Source organism: Peromyscus eremicus, unplaced genomic scaffold (genome assembly GCF_949786415.1).
Source record: "Peromyscus eremicus unplaced genomic scaffold, PerEre_H2_v1 PerEre#2#unplaced_72, whole genome shotgun sequence".
NCBI classification, from domain to species: domain Eukaryota; kingdom Metazoa; phylum Chordata; class Mammalia; order Rodentia; family Cricetidae; genus Peromyscus; species Peromyscus eremicus.
This window is the reverse complement of record NW_026734313.1, coordinates 574,056-598,317: the sequence shown is the minus strand read 5'-3', so window position 1 is coordinate 598,317 and position 24,262 is coordinate 574,056. Positions and strand designations below refer to the sequence as shown.

Sequence of the window (24,262 nt, the reverse complement as noted above, 5' to 3'; positions counted from 1 at the left end):
AAATCCCAGAAACGAAGCTTCCACATCTTTAACTTATATTTATCCCCACAGGAACATTTCCTTAGGGAAAATTAAAGAAGGTTTACCTGGATGTGTGAGAATCAACCTTTCAATGCACAATACTTTCCCTATCTAACATGGCGGCATTTCAGTTAAATACATGGGAAACAAAGACTCAAAGACTAGGAGGACACATATTTATTGTTCAGGTACCTTATATCTGACAAGGATAAGCACAAATCTCTGTTTTCAACTTTAAAATTTACATCTGTCCAATGACAACAATATGCCAATAAATGAGGTTATGAGCTTTGTTTACCTGAGATAACATTTGTATAAACTCTTCACATGACAAGCTAGATATGTGGAACTGCGGCTCTGTATCAGAGGTTGTCCAGTATCTTACTCCATAGGTCTGGGATATACCATTAATTATATTGCATTTCTCCTGGATTAACTTTCCCAGTGCTGGGATGCCTGTAGTGAGTCACAATATCCGTTTGGTAAAGACAGACTTGTCAAACCATTATTTACTATAGAGTGTTTATGACTGTTGGTAAAGCTGTTTTCTGTGTTTGGCCTTTTGACTGTGGTTTTCAGCAGTTGAAGAGCACAGAACAAGGATCCTTAGGATCCCTAAAGATCAACAGGAAGGGAGAAATAGTGGGGAAGCCTGCAGTCAAAGCTTCACCTACGTGCCTCAACAAGAGACCCCAGTCTGTTAAAACAGTGTGAAAGATGATACAAATAAAATTTAGGAGGTACAGGGCAACAAATGTGACCACCACTATCAGGACGGTTTGGGCTGCTCTGGTCTCAGCATGGCCTCTGTGGTTCTGAGTGGGAGTGAGGATGTGCTGTGTTCTCTGGTGATGTCTATAGAGGAGAATCACCATGGAGACACTGGTCCAGACCATGATGCTGATGAATGTGGCATCATGGGCCAAATGCAAGAAGACAATGCCTACAGTGAATCCAGATGGGGAACAGAGAAACATGCTTTGATTGTGAGTGTCATTGCCTGTGCTCTGTGGACCACTGACTTTGATTGGAATGTAGACATTATTTAAGATACTGAACAACCAACAACTGTAACAAGAATAACTCAGGACATCAGGGGTTCTTCCTCGGAGCATCAGCCTACACCAGTGACCAGGAACAAGAGTAACAAACTGATGGATGCTCAGGGCACAGGTGGAGCACATGTTCATGCTTCGAGCCACCAGGCGAATGAAGAACTCAATTTTGCATCGCAGGTTACTTGGAGGACTCCTGGGAACAAAAACCATGATGTTGCTCGGAAATGCAGTGACGAGGAGAAGGAAGGCATTGGTCACAGCCAAGTTGGTGACAATGACCTGTGTGGGCCTCAGTCGAGAGCCAGTAAAGATGGGAGAGAAATTGTGGACAAACAGAAAAATATTGGCCAGAGTCCCAATCCCAACTTGGAAAAGCACAAACATCTGGAGAGTCAATTCCTCAGTGGTTTTTAGAGCTTTACTCTGAGAGGACTTGGAGAGGACTTCTGTGCAGACTGGAGTGATGACCAGGAGGAACACTGCTGTCTTGAAAACACTTCTCAATGGTCTGAGCATAATGAATGATTTGAGTCTTTACATCTTCTATGAAGGGAGACACTATTATATCACTGTACAGGAGCTTATCCTGGAAAACACGGCATAGACAACTCAGACTATTATTTTGTACTTCATGTACTTTCCCTCACCTTATGATAGAAGTGTATTGGTGATAGAGCTATATTTTTCTTGGTCAACATGGCACCCACGATAACACAGTAGGGCATATGAATATATGAACAACAAACATAGGAACACATTTTTGCATCCTTTAAATGCAGCATCTTCCATCTTAGCACAATGATTTCTTCATCCCAAGGAAATGTCTGTTTCACAGTTAGCACTTATCTGAAAATGACATGTAATGTGACAATTATATATAGGATGACTGCTTTTTAGCTGATGGATAGAGACTGACTGTTCCTCTGGGAAACAATGTATGAAGCAGATTGCAGACTAAACAAGAGCTTTAAAAGACATGTTTCAAGGACATGAGTTTCAAAAGAATCTGTCTGTGCAAATGGTTTAACTGTGATAGTGTATCAACATATTTTGAGTGTGGCTAAAAAAAGCTTGAGCTGACTCACTAGCATCTTCAACATTTCCAGCTTCTGCTTTCTCATAAAAATAGTTAAGATACAGAAAATTATGAATAAATGAAATGCTTTGGGCCCTAGGGACCAAATGTGTTAGTAATTACAAATTGAAGGTTGGAGAGATGGATCTGCACAAGACTCATGTTCAAATCCAGCACCCACTTGGTGGTTGACATCGATCTATAGTCAGTTTTCCAAGTTGAATGTCCTCTCATGGCTTTTGTGGTACTGTACAAATGTGGTGCCAGACATACAGGCAGTTAAAACACTAGATGCATAAAGTAAAATTACTATATCTTTAAAAGAATAAGAATATAAATTTATAATTCATAAAATCATGTAAGTAAAGTAAGTAGCAAATAAAGAAGCAATCAGCTTTTGAGAAAATTTTATACAGATCATCAAAGTGATAGAATACAAAATATTTCAAAAAAGTAACCAGTTTTCTGATCACAAACATGAACCTCCATTTACACATATATGTCCTTATATACAGAAGCAGCCCTAAACGTTCTATCACAGAACTCCTTTAGCAGATAAATACCTTTAGTGAAATGACTGGATACAAGATAAATTCAAATAAATCAGAAGCCCTCCTATATAAAAATGATAAACATGCCAAGAAAGAAATCAAGGAAACAACACCCTTCAAAATAGTCACAAATAATAAAATAACTTGGTGTAACTCTAACCAAGCAAGTGAAAGACCTATATGACAAGAACTTCAAGTTTTTGAAGTAAGAAATTGGAGAAGATATCAGAAGATAGAAAGATCTCACATGCTCATGGACTGGTAAGATTAACATTGTTAAAAGGGCCATCGTACCAAAAGCTATCTACAGATTCAATGAAATCTCCATTAAAATTCCTACACAAGTCCTCACAGACCTCAAGCAAACAATACTCGACTACATATGGAAAACCAAAAAAAACGCAGGAACGTTAGAACAATAGTGTACAATAAAAGAACTTAATGAGGAATCATCATACCTGATTTCAAGCTCTACTACAGGAATATAGCAATAAAAATCACATGATATTGGCATAAAAACAAAAAGTTCAATCAATGAAATCAAAGACTCATCATGTAAATACATGCACCTATGGACACCTGATTTTTGACAAAGAAGCCACAATTATACAATGGACAAAAAGAAAGCATCTTCAACAAATGTTGCTCATTTAAATGAATGTCAGTATGTAGAAGATTGCAAATAGATCCATATCTATCACCCTATACAAAAATCAAGTTCAAGTAAGTTAAAGATCAGTTTTTTAATTGAAGAATTTTTTGTTCATTTTACATACTAACTAAAGATTCCCTCTTAACTTTCCTCATGCTACCCCCAAAGGAGCCCCACAACTCACCCCCATCTACTCCTCCAAAAGGCTGGTGGTACATTCAGTTGATTCAAAACCAAGGCCCTCCACCACTGCATTAAGGCTGAGCAAGGCATTTCACCACAGGTAATGGGCTCCAGATAGCTAGCTCACGCACCAGGGATAGTGGATCGAAGACCTTAACATAAACCAAGTTACACTGAACCTGATAGAGAAGAAAGTATGGAATAGCCTTGAATGAATTGGCACAGAAGACCATTTCCTGAATACAACACCAATAATGCAGACACCAAGATCTACAATTAATAAATGGAACCTAAAGAAACTGAAAAGCTTCTGTAAGGCAAAGGACACTGTCATTAGAACAAAACAGCATTCTACAGAATAGAAAAAGATCTTCACCAACTCCACATCTGACAGTGGGCTGTTTTCCAAAATATAAAGAACTCAATATACACATACATACAGAAAAATCTCCAGGCCCCAAAGCATTTCATTTATTCATAGTTTTCTGTATCTTAACCTTTTTTATGAAGAAGCAGAAGCTGGAGATGCTGGAGATGCTGGTGAGTCAGCTCCAGCTTCCCTTAGCCACACTCAAAATATGCTGATACATTATCACACTTAAGCCATTTGCACAGACAGATTCTTTTGAAACTCATTTACTTGAAACATGTCTTTGAAAGCTCTTGTTTAGTCTGCAACTTACTTCATACACTGTTTTCCAGAGGAACAGTCAGTCTCCATCCATCAGCTAAAAATCAGCCATACTATATAGAGATGTCACATTACATGTCATTTTCAGATAAGTGCTAAGCTGTGAAATAGACATTTCCTTTGGATGAGGAAATCATTGACATTATTAGGTAAAGAAGAGACAAAAAAGCAAGTATTCTAACCATTAATATTTACTTCAGAAGAGTTGCAGTAGGGAGAAGAGAATGTTAAGCAGACATCTACAGTTACAAGAATCCCACCTGTCCAGCCACAGCAATTTTAGAGATGCTCACAGAGATGAAAGCCAGTTCTTAATCTTTATTAAAGAAACCCAGCTCTCACTTCTCTATTTTAAGATCTTCTTGTCCCTGAGACAGGTCCAAGAAAATGCTTACCTCTCCAATAACTCGGTGGAGCACTGTGTAAATGACTGAAGGAATACAGATTTCCAGTGCTCATAAAAGGACTGTTCATCTAGACTAAGATCCCTCAGAGAGTGCATTACTTTGTTATCTGTGATGTCTTGACAGTGTTTGTATAGAGACTTTGGGATACTTCCAATGAAGGAAAAAAAAAATGGTCCTCAAGGAAAATCACAATTACTACCTTCTACTTGTTAATTATAATGATGTTTATGACTTTGTTGGATGCTAAGGAATAGCTGTCAGAAGTTAGAAAAAGTTTCCCATGTTTCCTTTGGGAGCATCTAAGTTTTGAATTTGTGTTGTCATCAGGGGTGGAGAGGTGTACTCCAGGGTAGATCAAGGGATTTGTTGAATGTATTTCCAGAGGGGTTCATTGTACAGTACTGTTTCATACTTGCAAAATCATGCTGGCATGAAGTCCTTCAGGAAGATCATCAACATGTCATTAGGAGTCTTGTATTTTCCCATATGTGGCCTAAGAAGTGTTGGGAAAGAGCCATGAACTTGAGATAAGCCAGAACAGAGATGAGTCACACAGTGGCAGACAGCCCCATTTTGGGGAGTGGAACTTGAAGAAATACTAAAGAATAAAAACCATTGTGTCAATCATGCTTAGAGCAGAGAAAGAAAGAAGGGTAATTCAGAGTATCATAGCTGTGCTCTGTAACAGTTGTCCTAGGGTGTGGGAATATGGGAAGGAAAAGTACAACATTTCATCAAAGGGAAATTTTTTCCAAATATCTTTTTCAGCATGGCTTAAGGTCAGCCCACCTTTCTAGAGGTGTTTCTTCTCTTTTGGTACATAATACCTTGGCTGGGTTATTGGCCTATATACCATGACTGTTTAGTCTCCAATATAAGGCCATAGGTTTTATTGTCTTAGATAGAAGTAGGTTTGCAGGAAATCTGGGACACTACAAAAAGACCAGATATAAAAATAATAGGAATAGAGGAAGAGGAAGAAACACAGGTCAAAGGCACAGAAAATATTTTCAATAGAATCATAGAAGAAAATATCCCAAACCTAAAGAAGTACATGCATATCAAGGTACAGGGAGCATACAGAACACCAAATGGACTAAACCAAAAAAGGAAGTACCTTTGGTACATGATCATCAAAACACTAAATGTTCAGAACAAAGAAAGACTGTTAAAAACTGCAAGGTAAAACGATGAAGTTGGGGATTGGGTTTAAAAAAAGACCAAGCAATATATAATGGCAGACTTACCAGATTTACTCCTTTTTCTCAGTGGAGACTCTAAAAGCCAGAAGGGCCTGGACAAATATGCTAAGATAATTGTGAATTTATGTGATGACTGTCTGTCATTGTTTGTTTATTTTTTCTATCCTCAGTTCTTCCTGTATTGTTTCTCTTGGGCTAGGGAGAGATGTGAGACTGTATGTATGCCATTATCACCAGAATTTTAGGTGATCTCTTTATTGGCACCACAGTATAAAAAAGCAATTGGGATTTTATTTCTGTGGTTCTTAATTTCATTAATAAAAGCCTTTAAGAAGCCATCAAATGGAAGCTGAAAGATGATTTTATTCGAGTTGAAAAGAAAAACATACCAGAACAGGAAATCTATAAATTGCCTATAAATATCAGCAGTTTCTCAAAGGAGGGGAATTGAAAAGAGCCATGACCTTGAGTTAAGCCAGTATGGAATTGTTCACACAGTGGCAGACAGCCCCATGGTGGGGTGTGGGGCCTTAGTGATAGGCTAAAGAATGCCAAGCAGTGGGGTCAACATGCTTAGAGCAGAGACAGAAAGAATAATTCAGAGCACCATGGTGTGCTCAGCAAGAGCCTTGCTAGAGATAGGGAATCTGAGGAGGAAAAGTAGAGTATTTCAGCACAGGGATAATTTCTCTGACCCTCTCTTTAGCATGCCTTAAAGTGAGCCCACCTTCCTAGAGGTGATCCTTCCTCTTTGTGGCATAATCTCCTGACAAGGTGATTGACCTGAATGTTGAATCTCCAGTCAGGACAGACATTTCACTGTCTTAGATACAATATTTTTCCTTTAATTAAATTCTATGTCACTCTAATATTTTCCCACTGAAGAAGTAAACATGAAATTATTTGTAAATAGATCCTAGGTCAGAAATCCCAACGATTTTTGGCATCTGTGACATCAGGAGAGAAGAGTGTTTTCAGGTGGCCCAAAGATATTCCTGGCTTCTAGCCAGGATATTAAATGCTGATTTTTCTCTAGTGTCTTTCTACTGAATATGGCATAACCAACATGTGCTCTCCGATTCTCATATTTTCTCTCTGGGGAGAATATTTCATGTTTCTACAAACGTGTATGAGCTGTAGTAGAAATGTCATTGGAGACAGAGTGTATCTGTCTTCTTCAAGCTGATGGAGAATTTTTAGTAAGAGAGTTGGGGAACCCCTCAAGATGGACATGTTGAATAAATTACAAAAGAACATCAGTAGTTGCTTGTGCCACAGGTGTCAGGACGAAGGACGTCCCTGACTGGAGATGGAAAGAGATGTGAGGAGAGGTAAAGTCAGGACCTTGACACATCCTAGGCAGGGAGGGAGGAGAAGTAAATACAGAAGACATTTTGAAGTGTTTTAGTCAAAGCCTTCTAATCTGGTGATGGGATCACTAGAGCATCCATCCATTCGGCTCTTAAATAGTTTTCATTTGAACCCTATGGCTGAATATTTAGCTGAGAGGTTCTATGAAATCTTAACATCTGAGAATTCCCCAATCTCCTCATGATTCAAGAAAATTCATTGTATATACATTTTGGTTTGAATGAGAATGTCTGTCATAGGCTCATCTCCTTGAAAACTTGGTCCACATTTGGTGGAATTGTTAGGGAATGTATAGGAGGTCCCGACATGTTGGTGGAGCTGTGTCATTTGAGGTAGGCTTTATGGTTGCAAATACTTCTGCCATTCCAAGTGTGAATCACTTTGACATTTTGGTGTAGATCAAGATGTGAGTTCTCAGCTGCTCCTTTACTCTGCCATCACAAACTCCAATCCTCTAAGACCATGAGCCAAATTAACTCTTTCTTTATCAATAGCATTGGTCATGGCATTTTTATCACAGCAACAGAAAAATAATGCAAATGATATAGAAATGGCTATGTAGCCTAGAGAGGAAGTAGAACCACATAATGCTTTAGACGTGGATTCAGAAGATCTTTTTCTTCAGTTCCCACTTGCTACTCAGACCACACAAAAAGAATGTGTGGCATATTGAGAATCCTATGAATGTATCATATCATTCTTAAATATTCTTTCAGGTTTTGCACAGTAGATTCATTTTTGAGGCCTCACTGTATAGTCCTGGCTAGCCTGGAATTCACTATATAGACCCAGCTTGATTCTCCCTCACATAGAAGGCCTGCCTCTGCCTTCTGAATGCTGTGATTAAATGCCTTCACCACTGCACCCATCTGTTCCATAGTCAGTTTAACTACAATGTCAGTCTTGGTCAGATCACAGTAAATAGCTAATAAGCTCCCCATTAATTCAAACTAAAATATTAAAAGGGTAAAGTCTAACAAAAATACAATCAGAAAAAAGACAGACTAATTAGAAAGGACAATTAAGTCAAATAGAAAACTAGAAGCACAGTTTCTATTTTAATGCTGAAAACTAAAATTTCTCATAAAAAGTCAAAGAAATGAAACTTCTATAGCTTTATTAGTATTCACACCTGCATTAGAAATTTCTTCAGTCAAAGTCCAAGTTTTTTTAGATCCTTTTGTGAAAACACATAGTTGCATTTTCTGGTTAATTGATGATGTGGGAGGGCTCAGTTGAGTGTGTGATATCATCCCTTGCATCAAGGGTGCTGTAAGAAAGCAGGCTGCACAGTTGATGGAGAGCAGGTCAGAGAGATCCCCTTGCCTCTGCCTCTTGAGTACTGGAACTGATTTAGGTGAAGACCACTACATATGGCCCACTACATGTAGTTTTCAGCTCAGTAGGAGCCAATGAAATGAAAGGTTCTATGAGGTAAAATGCAAGCGTCAATATGTTCTGGTTAAACTCTAAAGACTTCTAAGAAGCAGCAATTCTAATTTTTGATGTTGGATCCAGAAGTCTTGGTCAAGGGTAGAGGGATATGTGAATTCTATAACAAAGCCCAAAGTGACAAGAATTCCACCTGCTCAGTCACAGCAAGATGGAGAGTCTGCCGAGGGGTGAAGGCTTTCCCCTGAACTCAGCCACTGAATAAACATAGCTCTGAGCCTTCTGTCAAGGAAGACTCCTGTGTCTATCTATTTTCCTGAAGAAGAATTCAACAAAGTATCACCTTTCACATAGTATCTACAGAGCTCTGTGCAGGAAGTTTTCAATACAGGTGAGTCCAGGATGCCAGTGTTCATAAAGGGCAGGTGTCTGGCCCTGATATCCCTCAGAAAGACCATTACAATATCACCTTTTAGTGGCAGCATCTGCATGGTTAGAGTTTGGGTTGCCTCCAAGGAGGAACAGGTTTTCTCCCCATAACAATCACCACAAACAACTGATGGTGGTGTCTAAGGAACAGCTGGGCAGAAGTTAGAAAAGGTTTGCATGTTTCATTGTGGATAATCTATGTTTGGAATTGATGTTAATATTAGTTATGGAAATGTGTGCTTGAGGGTAGATCAAGGGATGTATTTATGGTATTACCTGTGGGATGGTGTACATTGCACAGTACTGTTTCAATCCTCCAAAAGTATGCTGAGGACAAATCCTTTCATAAGGACCATCATTGTGTGAGCTTGAGTCTAGTATATGCTATGCAGATCCTACAGTCTTCTACATGTGGCCTGGGACTGTTTACTCTGTCAGTGTAGACCCACCGGAGCACATGTTTCCTCCAGCAGATTCTGTGAGTTATTTCAGTGTTCACTTGTCTGTATGTGGCTCTCAGGCTTGTTTTCTGAGATACCCATGGATCCTCTGACACTACAGAGGCCTAATATATTGCCATTGTACAGAGAATCTGCTGTATAAGTAAGGAATCCTGGGAAAACGGGCAAGGATATGGATTAGGCAATCATAACAAATATAGAGAACAGGGTATGGGTGTGTGTGTGTGTGTGTGTGTGTGTGTGTGTGTGTGTGTGTGTGTGCAGTTCTAGCATGTAAAAAGCAAGGGAAAGAGGAATCACACCCTAAGGCTCACCTTTCCTTTATAATTTCAAATTCAATTCCAGTGATACTGAACATGGCTCCTAATCCCCTTAGCCATATCTAGATTCTGGATATACCTCAGGGACTGTCACCTGACTCAGGATGGTGTCAGAGAACTATATCATATCACTCACCTCCATAGACCTGCTGGGACCCTTGGGGACACAGGCCAGGCACTGTGAGGTCACAGATCCATGACTCTCCACTTCACAACTGGCCTCCCAGGTCTGAATAGAATCCATGGATCTCATATCCTGAGGTCAGAAGGAGTACTAAAGGTTGATTCTAGCTCTGTGCAATCTGCTGACACTTTTGTACGTCTTGAGCTGTGCCCTTAGCAGCAAATCAGGGGTCACTTTAGATACCTCATCCAGGAAGCAGTCTAAATCTGTGGGTTTTTTGCAAGCGGCTGAAAGTAGATCTACCACATGACTCAGCTACATCATTCTTGGGCATAGGCCCAAAACCCTATATCCTATTACAGAGACATTTACACCCATGCTTATCCCCACTCTGTTCACAATATCTAGGAAGTGGAAACAGCCTAGATGTCATTCAGCTGGTGAGCAGATAATGGAAATGTGGTGCATTTACACAAAGGAATCATAGTCACTCAAAAAGAGAACATGAAATTATGAAACTTCCAGGGAAATGAAGGAAACTAGAGAATATTATCTTAAGTTATGTAAGCAAGGCTCAGGATAAATGGAGCTTGCTTGCTTTCATATGCATATCCTAGCTCCTAATTTTTACATGAGTTTATTTTTGTGTGGGTGAGTATGCCTCACTGGCAGGAAACTAGAAAGGAGCCCAGCCAAGGTAGGGAATGGGAGAGTAAAGAGAAAATGGTGGGAAGGATAATAAAAAGTGTGACAGTGTGATATTAAAGTGCAAAGGGGGAATCACTGTGAGGGGAAAGTGAAGCAGGGACAAAGGGCAGGGAGATGGGGAGATGTGGGGAGGGTCAACCAAGACTGTTTGAAAATGCCATAAGTAAGTGGTTGCTTTGTACACTAACTTCAAAAGCCAGGAGTTGAACAAACTTGTCAGAATCACTATTCATCATGCAAACATAGTTTTCAGAATGAGAACCATCTAACTCCAACCAGAATGGCTCTTAGCAAAAGAATAGAGAAGAGTACCACAGAGCACAGGCTGCTCTTGCAGTGGACCTGGGTTTGACGCCCAGTACCTATGTTAGGGAGCTGGCTCTGAAAGAACTGTCGCCCTCCTCTGGCCACAGTGGGCACTACACTCACATGTACACATAAAATATATTAATAGTAGTCATTGGATCAGATGTATAGAATACACACAGGTGTATTAACAGATACATACTGATGGGGAAACAGTGTTTGTAAAGCAGTACATTGTAGGAGCAGGAGAATAGAAAATTCAGTGTAGAAGAGAGTTGCAGAAGAGGCACAGTCCATGTGAGGATGTTTGGTATCAAGGTGGAGGTGCTAGAAAACTGATAAGGGGATTTCTTAGAGGGCTCCGTGGGTTGAGGCACTTGCTGTGGATGATCTGAGTTCAATCCCTAAGACCCACACAGTGGACAGAGAGAACTGACTCCTGAAAATTGTCCTCTGACCTCCACACATAGGCCATGCTGTGTGTGCACATGCACACACACAGAGAGAGAGAGAGAGAGAGAGAGAGAGAGAGAGAGAGAGAGAGAGATACACAGACACACACACAGAGAGCAAATAAAATGTAATAAGAAAAGCTTAAACATCCTTTTATAAAGAATTTTTTAATTGTTTTTAGTTCATGTGTTTACATGCAGTGTCCTGAGAGGCCAGAAGAGGGCATCAGATGCCCTAGGACTGGAGTTACAGATGATTGTGAGCCACTATGAGGGTGTTGGGAATCAAACCAGGGTATTGTGCAAGACCTGCAAGTGCTCTTAACCACTGAGCCATCTCTCCAGTCCCAAAAGACAGTTTAGAGACAGAGAAGCTGGGCAATATATATGCTGATGTAACTGGTACTGGTAAGTCAATCAATGAGACCAAATCAGCACATCATACCATAGAGGTACAAAATCTAATTATGAGTAACCATATTAATTTGTGGAAGAAAATACAGAGGAATAATTAAATTTCAGAGTAGGAAAGATCATCATAAATGATAAGATTAATCCAATATATCACATTATGTTTAAAACAATTCTACCTTCTAGGTACCATAGACAATATACAGAAAAACCCACTTTTTGAAAAGATTCAGATACCACATATTAGGCAAATAATTTTTATTTATATACACCACTCATATACAGTCAAGCTCATAAATTCTTTTATATATCTATAAATTATATATAATTATTTTATGTTTTATAAATTAAATTTAAGTATACTCAATTTAAATACACCTAAATTTAGTTTATCTTTTTTTTTTTGGTTTTTTGAGACAGGGTTTCTCTGTGTAGCTTTGCGCCTTTCCTGGAACTCGTTTTGTAGACCAGGCTGGCCTCGAACTCACAGAGATCCACCTGCCTCTGCCTCCCAAGTGCTGGGATTAAAGACATGCGCCACCACCGCCCAGCAATTTATTTTATCTTTTACTGAACCTAATACTATGTATGTTTATTCATATATTATGTATATACTTTATGTACATTTATTTATGTATTTATGTATATACTGATGTACAGTCAAGTTAAATCTCCATATTTAGGAGACAGAAACACATGCTAACTCCCCCATTATCATAACCACCATCATCCTTTCCATTCCTGTCATCTTCATCATCACCCTCTCCATCTCCATCCTCCTCATCAACACCATCATGTTCATTAAAATATCCATTTCCCACAGGAGGAAGTTCAGCTATTGCAGGTAGCCACAGAGATCACCTCCAGTTAGGACCCAAGAACTGAACCACCCTTCATCTCTTCGGAATCCCCCAGCACCCACAGGACACTTTAATTCATTACTAATTATGACTGTTTATTTATCTACAATTGTGTGGGTGGGTGTGCTTCTGACGTGTCACATATCTGGAGGTCAGAGGACAGCATGGGACTTGGTTCTCTCTGTCCACTTTTATGACAGGTCTGGGAATCCAACTCAACCTGTGAGTTTTGCACAGTGAATGCTCAACTTACTGAAATACCTCCCCAGGCCTTAAGATATGAATGAAGGAAAGAAAAGAAAGAAGGGAGGGAGTCAGGGAGGGAAGGGTTAAAAAGAAGGAGGGGAAACTGTCATCATAATATATTGTATGAGAATAGAGTCTATTTTCAATAAAAGGAAACAAATGAAAAATTATTTTTTTTATTTTTAATGTATGAATGTTTGCTTGAATAGGTGTATGTGCACCACACACACGCCTGGTACCGTGAGGTCAGAAGAGAGCATTGAATCCCCTGGAACCTTAACCACACATGTCTGTGAGCCACATATAGGTACTGTGAAACAAACCCAGGTCTTTTGTGAGAGTAACAAGAACTCTTAACTGCTCAGTCATCTCTCCAAGGCTGGTATTAATAACCACTGGGTAATATTTAGACAGAGCTGGAAAATAAAGCCTATAGAGCCTAATCCATTTATTTTTTAATTTTATAATTAATTTAATTTTGCATATCAGCCACAGATTCCCCTGTCCTCCCTCCTCCCACACTCCCTCTCTGCCCTCCCCCCAATCCACTCCCCATTCCCAACTCCTCCAGGGCAAGGACTCCCCTAGGGATTCAGTTCAGCCTGGTAGATTCAGTTGAGGCAGGTACAGTCCCCTCCTCCCTTCACCTAGGCTGAGCAAAGTGTCCAGCATTGGCCCTAGTCCAAAAAGCCAGCTCATGCACTAAGGACAGGACCCAGATCTACTGCCTGGGGTCCTCCTAAATAGTTCAAGCTAATCGACTGTCTCACTTATCCAGAGGGCCTGATCCAGTTCCATGGGGCCTCCTCAGCTATTGGTTCAGTTCATGTGTTTCCACTAGTTTGGCTATTTGTCCCTGTGCTTTTTCCAATCATGGTCTCAATATTTCTTGCTCATATAATCCCTCCTCTCTCTCTTGCCTGGATCTCCATCTGGGGCCTGGTTGTGGATCTCTGCATCTGCTTCCATCAGTAATTGGATGAGAGTTCTATCACGACAGTTAGGGTGTTCGGCCATCAGATCAACAGAGTAGGTCAGTTCTGGCTTTCTCTTGACCATTGCCGGTAGTCTATTGTGCAGGTATCTTTGTGGATTCCTGGGGACCTCTCTAGTACTTTGATTCTTCCTATTCCCATGAGGTCTTCATTTATCATGGTCTTTTATTGCTTGTTCTCCCTCTCTGTTCTTGATCCAGCTGGGATCTCCTGCTCCCCTAAGCTCTCTTTCCCTTGACCCTTGCCCTTCGTTAACTTCCCACGTCCAGTTTGCTCATGTAGATCTCATCCATTTCTCTGTCGTTGGGTGATCCCCATGTCTTTCTTAGGGTCCTCTTTACTAGGCAGCCTCCCTGGAGTTGTGGGTAGCAGTCTAGTCATCCTTTGCTTTATTTACATCTAGTATTCACCAATGAGTTAATTAGTTCTTTGAAAAAATCAACAAGATAGACAAGCCCTTATCCAAACTGACCAAGAGGTAGAGAGAGAGTATCCAAATTAACAAAATCAGAAATGAAAAGGGAGACATAACAACTCACACTGAGGAAATCCAGAAAATCATCAGGTCATACTTCAAAAACCTGTACTCCACAAAACTGGAAAATCTAAAAGAAATTTTCTAAAAGAAAATCTAAAATCCAGGAAATTTGTGGATAAGTAACACATACCAAAGTTAAATCAAGAGCAGATAAACTGTTTAAATAGACCAAAAACCCCTAAAGAAATAGAATCAGTCATTAAAAGTCTCTCAACCAAAAAGAGCCCAGGATCAGACGGTTTCAGTGCAGAATTCTACCAGATCTTCAAAGAAGAGTTAATACCAATGCTCTTTAAATTGTTCCACACAATAGAAACAGAAGGAACATTACCAAACTCCTCCTATGAGGCTACAATTACCCTGATTTCTAAACCAAACAAAGAAAGAGAACTACAGACCGATCTCCCTCATGAACATTGATGCAAAAATACTCAATAAAATACTGGCAAACAGACTCCAAGAACACATCAAACAATTATCCGACCCCTGGCAGACCCTGTAGTCTCCACGCCCTGCCCCCACCCCCATCCGCCTGAGCCCCAAGCCTCTTCCTGAGACTTAGAGGCCGGCCCCCAGCTCCCAGCTCCCATCCTGCCCCGGACTTCCCTTCTGAAGCACAGTGTGCGGATAAGGCCAAGAACGAACCACAAGGAGATGGGCAGACGTCAAGGCAGAAACACATACAACAAAATGAATAGCAATACACCATCACCAGGCCCTAGCCCTCCTCCAACACCTAGACCTGAACATCAGAAATTGGAAGAAGCAGAAGAAAATAGCCTTATGAATGTCATCATAAAGAAGCTAGAGGCTCGTGTAGAGGAAAAGACAAAAAAATGTGAAGAATGCTGTAAACAACTAGAGGAAAGGGCAAACAAATTAGAAGAAATCAAAAAAGTCCTGGAAGAGAACAATAAAATACTGAAAGAAAATCAAGAAAAATCAATGAATCAAATGAAGGAAACAGTCCAAGACCTGAAAAGGGAAATAGAAAAAATGAAGAAGACACAAACAGAGGGAATGCTGGAAATAGAAAATCTGAGAAAACGATTGGGAACTTCAGATGCAAGTATAATCAACAGAATGCAAGAGATGGAAGAGAGAATCTCTAGCGTTGAAGATACAATAGAAGAAATAGATTCATCAGTCAAAGAAAACACTAAAGTCAACAAAGTCATGAACCAAAATGTCCAAGAAATTTGGGACACCATGAAAAGACCAAACCTACGAATAATAGGGGTAGAAGAAGGAGAAGAATACCAACTCAAGGGCACAGAAAATATATTCAACAAGATCATAGAAGAAAACTTTCCCAACTTAAAGAAGGAAATGCCTATGAAGATACAGGAAGCCTATAGAACACCAAACAGACTAGACCCCCAAAAAAAGTCCCCTCGCCACATAATAATTAGACAATTAAACGTACAGAATAAAGAAAGAATCTTAAGAGCAGCAAAGGAAAAAGGCCAAGTGACATATAAAGGCAAACCTATCAGAATAACACCCGATTTCTCAACGGAGACTTTGAAAGCCAGAAGGTCCTGGACAGATGTAATGCAGACACTAAGAGACCATGGATGTCAGCCTAGACTAATATACCCAGCAAAACTTTCAATCATCATAGATGGAGTGAACAAGACATTCCATGACAAAGCCAGATTTAAACAATATTTATCCACAAATCCAGCCCTACAGAAAGCACTAGAAGGAAAATTCCAACCTAAGGAAGTCAGATACACCCTCGAAAACGCAGGCAATAGATAAAGCCACAGCAGTAAACCCCAACGAAGAAAAGTACACACACATCACCACCAAAAAATAACAGGAATGAACAATCACTGGACATTAATATCCCTCAATATCAATGGACTTAACTCACCTATAAAAAGACATAGGCTTACAGAATGGATACGAAAGCAGGACCCATCTTTCTGCTGCATACAAGAAACACATCTCAAATTCAAAGATAGACACTACCTAAAAATAAAAGGCTGGGAAAAGACTTTCCAATCAAACGGTCTTAAGAAACAAGCAGGTGTAGCCATCCTGATATCCAGCAAAATAGACTTCAAACTAAAATCAATCAAAAGAGATCAAGAAGGGCATTACATACTCATCACAGGAAAGATCCACCAAGATGAAGTCTCAATTCTGAACATTTATGCCCCAAACACAAGGGCACCCACATATGTAAAAGAAACATTATTAAAGCTTAAATCACATATAAAACCCCACACATTAATAGTGGGAGACCTCAACACCCCACTTTCACCACTGGACAGATCCCCCAAATCGAAACTTAACAGAGAAATAAAGGACTTAACTGATGTCATGACTCAAATGGACTTAATCGACATCTACAGAACATTCCATCCTAACAAAAAAGAATATACCTTCTTCTCAGCACCCCATGGAACCTCCTCTAAAATCGACCACATACTTGGTCACAAAACAAATCTAAACAGATACAAAACAATTGGAATAACCTCCTGTGTTCTATCAGACCACCATGGTCTAAAGTTGGATTTCAACAACAACAAAAGCTACAGAGAACCTACAATTTCATGGAAACTGAACAATACCCACCTGAATCACCAATGGGTTAAGGAAGAAATAAAGAAAGAAATTAAAGACTTCCTAGAGATCAACGAAAATGAAGACACCACATATCCAAACCTATGGGACACTATGAAAGCAGTACTAAGAGGGAAATTCATAGCACTAAACGCCCACATAAATAAGCTGGAGAAATCTCACACTTGTGACTTAACAGCACACCTGAAAGTTCTAGAACAAGAAGAAGCAAAGTCTCCCAGGAAAAATAGATGCCAGGAAATTATCAAAGTGAGAGCTGAAATCAATAAAATAGAAACAAAGAGAACAATACAAAAAATTAATGAAACAAAGAGTTGGTTCTTTGAGAAAATCAACAAGATAGACAAGCCCTTATCCAAACTAACCAAAAGACAGAGAGAGAGCATCCAAATCAACAAAATCAGAAATGAAAAGGGGGACATAACAACAGACATTGAGGAAATCCAGAGAATCATCAGGTCATACTTCAAAAACCTCTATTCCACAAAACTGGAAAACCTAAAAGAAATGGATAATTTTCTGGATAGGTACCACATACCTAAATTAAATCAAGACCAGATAAACTATTTAAATAGTCCAATAACCCCTAACGAAATAGAAACAGTCATTAAAAGTCTCCCAACCAAAAAAAGCCCAGGACCAGATGATTTTAGTGCAGAATTCTACCAGATCTTCAAAGAAGAGTTAATACCAATACTCTCTAAATTGTTCCATACAATAGAAACAGAAGGAACATTACCAAACTCCTTCTATGAGGCTACAATTACCCTGATTCCTAAACCAAACAAGGATACAACAAAGAAAGAGAACTACAGACCGATCTCCCTCATGAACATTGATGCAAAAATACTCAATAAAATACTGGCAAACAGACTCCAAGAACACATCAAAACAATTATCCACCATGATCAAGTAGGATTCATTCCAGGGATGCAAGGATGGTTCAACATACAAAAGTCTGTCAATGTGATACACCATATAAACAAACTCAAAGAAAAAAACCACATGATCATCTCACTAGATGCTGAAAAGGCATTTGACAAAATCCAACACCCCTTCATGATAAAGGTCTTGGAGCGATCAGGAATACAGGGAACATACCTAAACATAATAAAGGCAATTTACAACAAGCCAACAGCCAACATCATATTAAATGGAGAGAAACTCAAAGCAATTCCACTAAAATCAGGAACGAGGCAAGGCTGTCCGCTCTCCCCATACTTATTCAATATAGTACTTGAAGTTCTAGCCAGAGCAATAAGACAACATAAAAAGATTAAGGGGATACAAATTGGAAAGGAAGAAGTCAAGCTTTCCCTATTTGCAGATGACATGATAGTATACTTGAGCAACCCCAAAGATTCCACCAAGGAACTGATACAACTTATAAACACCTTCAGCAACATAGCAGGATACAAGATCAACTCAAAAAAATCAGTAGCCCTCCTATATACAATGGACAAAAAAGCAGAGAAGGAAATCAGAGATACATCACCCTTTACTATAGCCACAAATGACATAAAATACCTTGGGGTAACACTAACCAAGCAAGTGAAGGACCTATATGACAAGAACTTTAAGTCCCTGAAAAAAGAAATTGAAGAAGATGTCAGAAAATGGAAAGATCTCCCATGCTCATGGATAGGCAGAACTAACATAGTAAAAATGGCAATCTTACCAAAAGCAATCTACAGATTCAATGCAATCCCCATCAAAATACCAACACAATTCTTCACAGACCTGGACAGAATAATACTCAACTTCATATGGAAAAACAAAAAACCCAGGATAGCCAAAAGAATCCTGTACAATAAAACAACCTCTGGAGGCATCACTATCCCTGACTTCAAGCTGTACTATAGAGCTACAGTAATAAAAACAGCTTGGTACTGGCATAAAAACCGACATGTGGACCAATGGAATCGAATTGAAGACCCTGACATTAATCCGCACACCTATGAACAAATAATTTTTGACAAAGAAGCCAAAAGTGCACAATAGAAAAAAGAAAGCATCTTCAACAAATGGTGCTGGCAAAACTGGATATCAACATGTAGAAGGCTGCAAATAGATCCATATCTATCACCGTGCACAAAACTTAAGTCCAAGTGGATCAAGGACCTCAACATAAACCCAGCAACTCTGAACCTGCTAGAAGAGAAAGTAGGAAGTAGTCTTGAACGCATTGGCATAGGAGACCACTTTCTAAATAGAACACCAGTAGCACAGACACTAAGAGAAACAATCAATCAATGGGACCTCCTGAAACTGAGAAGCTTTTGTAGGGCAAAGGATACGGTCAACAAAGCAAAGCGACAGCCTACAGAATGGGAAAAGATATTCACCAATCCCACATCTGACAGAGGGCTGATATCCAGAATATATAAGGAACTCAAGAAATTAGACATCAAAATGCCCAACAGTCCAATTAAGAAATGGGCTATAGAACTAAACAGAGAATTCTCAACAGAGGAAACTCAAATGGCTGAAAGATATTTAAGGAATTGCTCAACATCCCTAATCATCAGGGAAATGCAAATCAAAATAACTCTGAGATACCACCTTACGCCTGTCAGAATGGCTAAGATCAAAAACACTGAAGACACCTTATGCTGGAGAGGATGTGGAGCTAGGGGAACTCTCCTCCACTGCTGGTGGGAATGCAAGCTTGTACAACCACTTTGGAAATCAATATGGCGCTTTCTTAGAAAATTGGGAATCTATCTCCCCCAAGATCCAGCTATACCACTCTTGGGCATATACCCAAGGAATGCTCAACCACACCACAGGAGCACTTGTTCAGCTATGTTCATATCAGCATTGTTTGTAATAGCCAGAACATGGAAACAACCTAGATGCCCTTCAACTGAAGAATGGATAAACAAAATGTGGTACATATACACAATGGAATACTACTCAGCAGAGAAAAACAATGACATCATGAGGTTTGCAGACAAATGGATGGACCTAGAAAAAATCATCCTGAGTGAGGTATCCCAGACTCAGAAAGACAAACATGGTATGTACTCACTCATAACAGGATACTAGATGTGGAACAAGGATGACTGGACTGCTACTCACATCACCAGGCAGGCTACCTGGAAAACAGGACCCCAAGTAAGACACAGGGATCGCCCAATGACAGAGAAATGGAATGAGATCTACATGAACAGCCTGGTCAGGAGTGGGGGTAGTGAAGGGCGAGGGTCGAGGGAAAGAGAGCTTGGGTGAGTGGGAGATTCCAGCTGGATCAACAACAGAGAGGGAGAACAAGGAATAGGAGACCATGGTAAATGAAGACCACATGAGAATAGGAAGAAACAAAGTGCTAGAGAGGCCCACAGAAATCCACAAAGATACCCCCACAACAGACTGCTGGCAATGGTCGAGAGACAGTCCGAATTGACCTACTCTGGTGATGGGATGGCCAAACACCCTAATTGTCGTGCTAGAAACCTCATCCAACTACTGAGGGATCTGGATGCAGAGATCCATGACTAGGCCCCAGGTGGATCTCTGGGAGTCCAATTAGCGAGAATGAGGAGGGTTTATATGAGAGAGAATTGTTGAGACCAAGGTCGGATAAAGCACAGAGACAAATAGCCAAACAAACGGAAACACATGAACTATGAACCAATGGCTGAGGGGTCACCAACTGGATCAGGCCCTCTGAGTGGGTGAGACAGTTGATTGGCCTGATCTGTTTGGGAGGCATCCAGGCAGTGGCACTGGGTCCTGTGCTCATTGCATGAGTCGGCTGTTTGAAACCTGGGGCCTATGCAGGGTCGCTTGGCTCGGCCTGGAAGGAGGGGACTGGACCTACCTGGACTGAGTCCACCAGGTTGATCTCAGTCTGTGGGGAAGGCTTTGCCCTGGAGGAGATTGGAATGGGGTGCGGGCTGGGGGGAAGGTGAGGGGGGCGGGAGGGGGGAGAACAAGGGAATCTGTGCCTGTATGTAGAACTTAATTGTATTGCAAAATAAAAATTTAAAAACTAAAAAAAAAAAAAAAAAAAAACAATTATCCACCATCATCAAGTAGGCTTCATCCCAGAGATGCAAGGGTCATTCAACATATGAAAGTTTGTCAATGTAATACACCATATAAACAAACTGAAAGAAAAAAACCACATGATCATCTCACTAGATGCTGAAAAGACATTTGACAAAATCCAACACCCCTTCATGATAAAGGTCTTGGAGAGATCAGGAATACAAGGAACATACGTAAACATAATAAAGACAATTTACATCAAGCTAACAGCCAACATCAAATTAAATGGAGAGAAACTCCAAGCGATTCCACTAAAATCATGAACGAGGCAAGGCTGTCCATTTTTCCCATGCTTATTCAATATAGTACTTGAAGTTCTAGCCAAAGCAATAAGATAACATAAGGAGATCAAAGGGATACAAATTAGAAAGGAAAAAGTGAAGCTTTCGTTATTTGCAGATGACATGATAGTATACATAAGTGACCCCAAAAATTTGACCAAGGAACTCATACAGCTTATAAACACCTTCAGCAATGTAGCAGGATACAAGGTTAACTCAAAAAATCAATAGCCCTCCTATATACAATTGACAAACAGGCTGAGAAGGAAATCAGAGAAACATCACCCTTTACAATAGCCACTAATGATACAAAAGAGCCCAATCCATGGAAATACATAACGATTGGACAAATGTTTTGTTCTTTTGAAGCAGTACTTTAAAACTCACCGAGGAAAGACCAATACTCGGAGAAAATCCCATTTTTACTCAGTGTATTGAACTTCAACCTTACAAAGATAAGATCCCAGATGCCATATCAATATCTCACCTCTCACATCCATTCAAACTTACCCAGACCTTCATAACTTGGTCAGGCTTGCACACTTTCTTCCTGATGCTGGGAAATCATTCAGCCACATTAAATTTCATACACTTTTTTTCTAAAGGTATTTTCATTCTCACACCCTTTCAACAATATCTTTACCTGTGTCCTGTTTCCTTTTTGTTTTTTTTCCTTTCATCATATGATGAAACAGAGCAAAATACTGATTTAAGTTCAAAAGAAAGTTGGCTCCAAACTTCATATGTAACATAATAGAAATAAATTAATATTTCCAGTATACATAGTGTTCAATTATGAAGCATTGTTATTCCCCTGAAAATGCCACATAAAACAAGTCAATCAACCATATTTTCTGCATTGTACAGTCCAGGAAATGTTCTCATATAAGCATGGTTATGATCGAAATTTGAGAATAAATACCAGATGAATCAAAGCAAAATATCAACCAATTGAAATTGACAACATCCAAAAGAAAAACAAGGAAAAGCCCTGATAAAATGTCATCTTGAGGCAATGGCTGAGGAGTTTAAGACAGATGTCCACTCTATCTTGTAGGTGGATGAGCAGCCCATTAACTGTTTCTATTGCAGACATCATTATATCTAGAGATGGACAATAGCTCCCTCTCCTTGAAATAGTATTCCCCTCAGTTGTTATGACGTGCACGATGCCTCTCCCCTTGGCCTGTTTGGCTGTTCACATTGGTGCTTGTCCCAGAGTCAGAGCTTATCCTGACTCAGGGAAGGGTTGTTAGTGGACTGTTGAAACCAAGTGTTTGTGCCTCAACTGAGTAGACTAACCCCATCTCCAGAGCCTGCTTCTCAGTGAGCTCACAGAGCACCTGGCAGTGCACACACAAAAGACTTTAGATCCTCTGTAAAGTGGAAGGCTGCAAATGATGACTCTTACTTGATGACCAGTGATTATAGAAGGAACCAGTGGTGTGTTTTGCACATGTGTATTCTGGACAGAAGATTCACATTTTTGCTAAAGACAGGCTGGACCCTATGCACTGAGAATCTCCTAATTTCCTTATGCTTCATCAAAGGTAAGTTTATACACATACACACACACACACACACACACACACACACACACGCGCGCGCGCACCCATGTGGGCAACGGTGGAATGTCTTTCTGTATGCTGTGAATGTGTTGCTCTGATGGGTTGATAAATAAAATTCTGATTGGCCAGTAGCCAGGCAGGAAGTATAGGAGGGATAAGCAGAAAAGGAGAATTCTGGGAAAGCAAGGCTGAGTCAGGAGATGCCAGCACGCCTTCCAGGGAGCAGCATGTAAGGGCACACAGGTAAAGCCAAGGAACATGTGGCAACATATAGATTAACAGAAACGGGATGAGTTTGAGTATAGGAGCTAGTCAGTGGTAGGCCTGAGCTAATTAATGGGCAAACAGTTTTCATTAATATTAAGACCCTGTGTGTTTATTTGTGTCTGAGCGGCTGTGGGATTACAGGACAGGGGGGAGCCAGGTGGGACCAGGAAAACTTCAGCTACACACACACACACACACACACACACACACACACACACACCTCTATGTAATCACTATGTATCTAACTGATGAGTCGATACCAAACAGTGTATATTACCTTCAGATTTGGACTTTGGTATGGAGATGTACTCTTCCTTGTGTGTTCATGGTTGCTGATGCTGAGAGAATCCTAGAGCAATATAGGGCTTATTGGAGGTGAGATAGATTCACCATATCATTCTTATATATCCAGTGAGGAGCTCCACACTTGTTCTAACCAGAACGTGAGTATTTTGTGGCTCACCTTCATTTCTAAGTAAATAATCAAAATAATTAAAAACTGTAATATTAAAGATGATAAACTGTGCTCAAATCAGTCAATAGAGTATACCATCAGGAGAAAGGCAAAACAAACAGGAAAGAAATAAATGAGTCTATTAGGAAATAGGAGCTTTGTTTTGATTTTCAATGATGAAATACAAATTAATCTCATGCAGTGAATCCCAGAAATGAAGCTTCTACAGCTTTATGGATATTTGTCCATCCAGCAAAATTTCTTTAGGGAGAGACAAAGAATGTTTACCTAAATATGTGAGTAGCAATTTATCATTGCAGAATGTTTTCCTTACCCAACATGCCAGCATTTAAGATAAATGTAAGAGCAATAAAGACACAAGAGAAGCAGGGCCTATTAATATTGTTCAGGTGACTTATATGGGTATAGACTCTAGGATAAGCACACATCTTTATTTTCAACAGTAAAATTCATGTCTGCCAATTAACATGCATTTATAATGATACACTATAACAATTATACACAAACATATGGGTTGTTATAATCATCTATATGAGCCATTTTCTATAAACTGTTGAAACAATAGACATG

The 24,262-nt window shown here is 39.8% G+C and overlaps 1 protein-coding gene across 1 annotated transcript; it reads right to left on the bottom strand.

Annotated features, from left to right (window-relative positions):
• Positions 1 to 596: 596 nt before the first annotated feature.
• LOC131901333 (vomeronasal type-1 receptor 4-like) lies at positions 597 to 1,595 on the bottom strand. Its single transcript, XM_059252518.1, has one exon. The coding sequence runs from the start codon at positions 1,593 to 1,595 to the stop codon at positions 597 to 599; it is 999 nt and encodes a 332-aa protein (XP_059108501.1).
• Between the last annotated feature and the right edge of the window lie 22,667 nt (positions 1,596 to 24,262).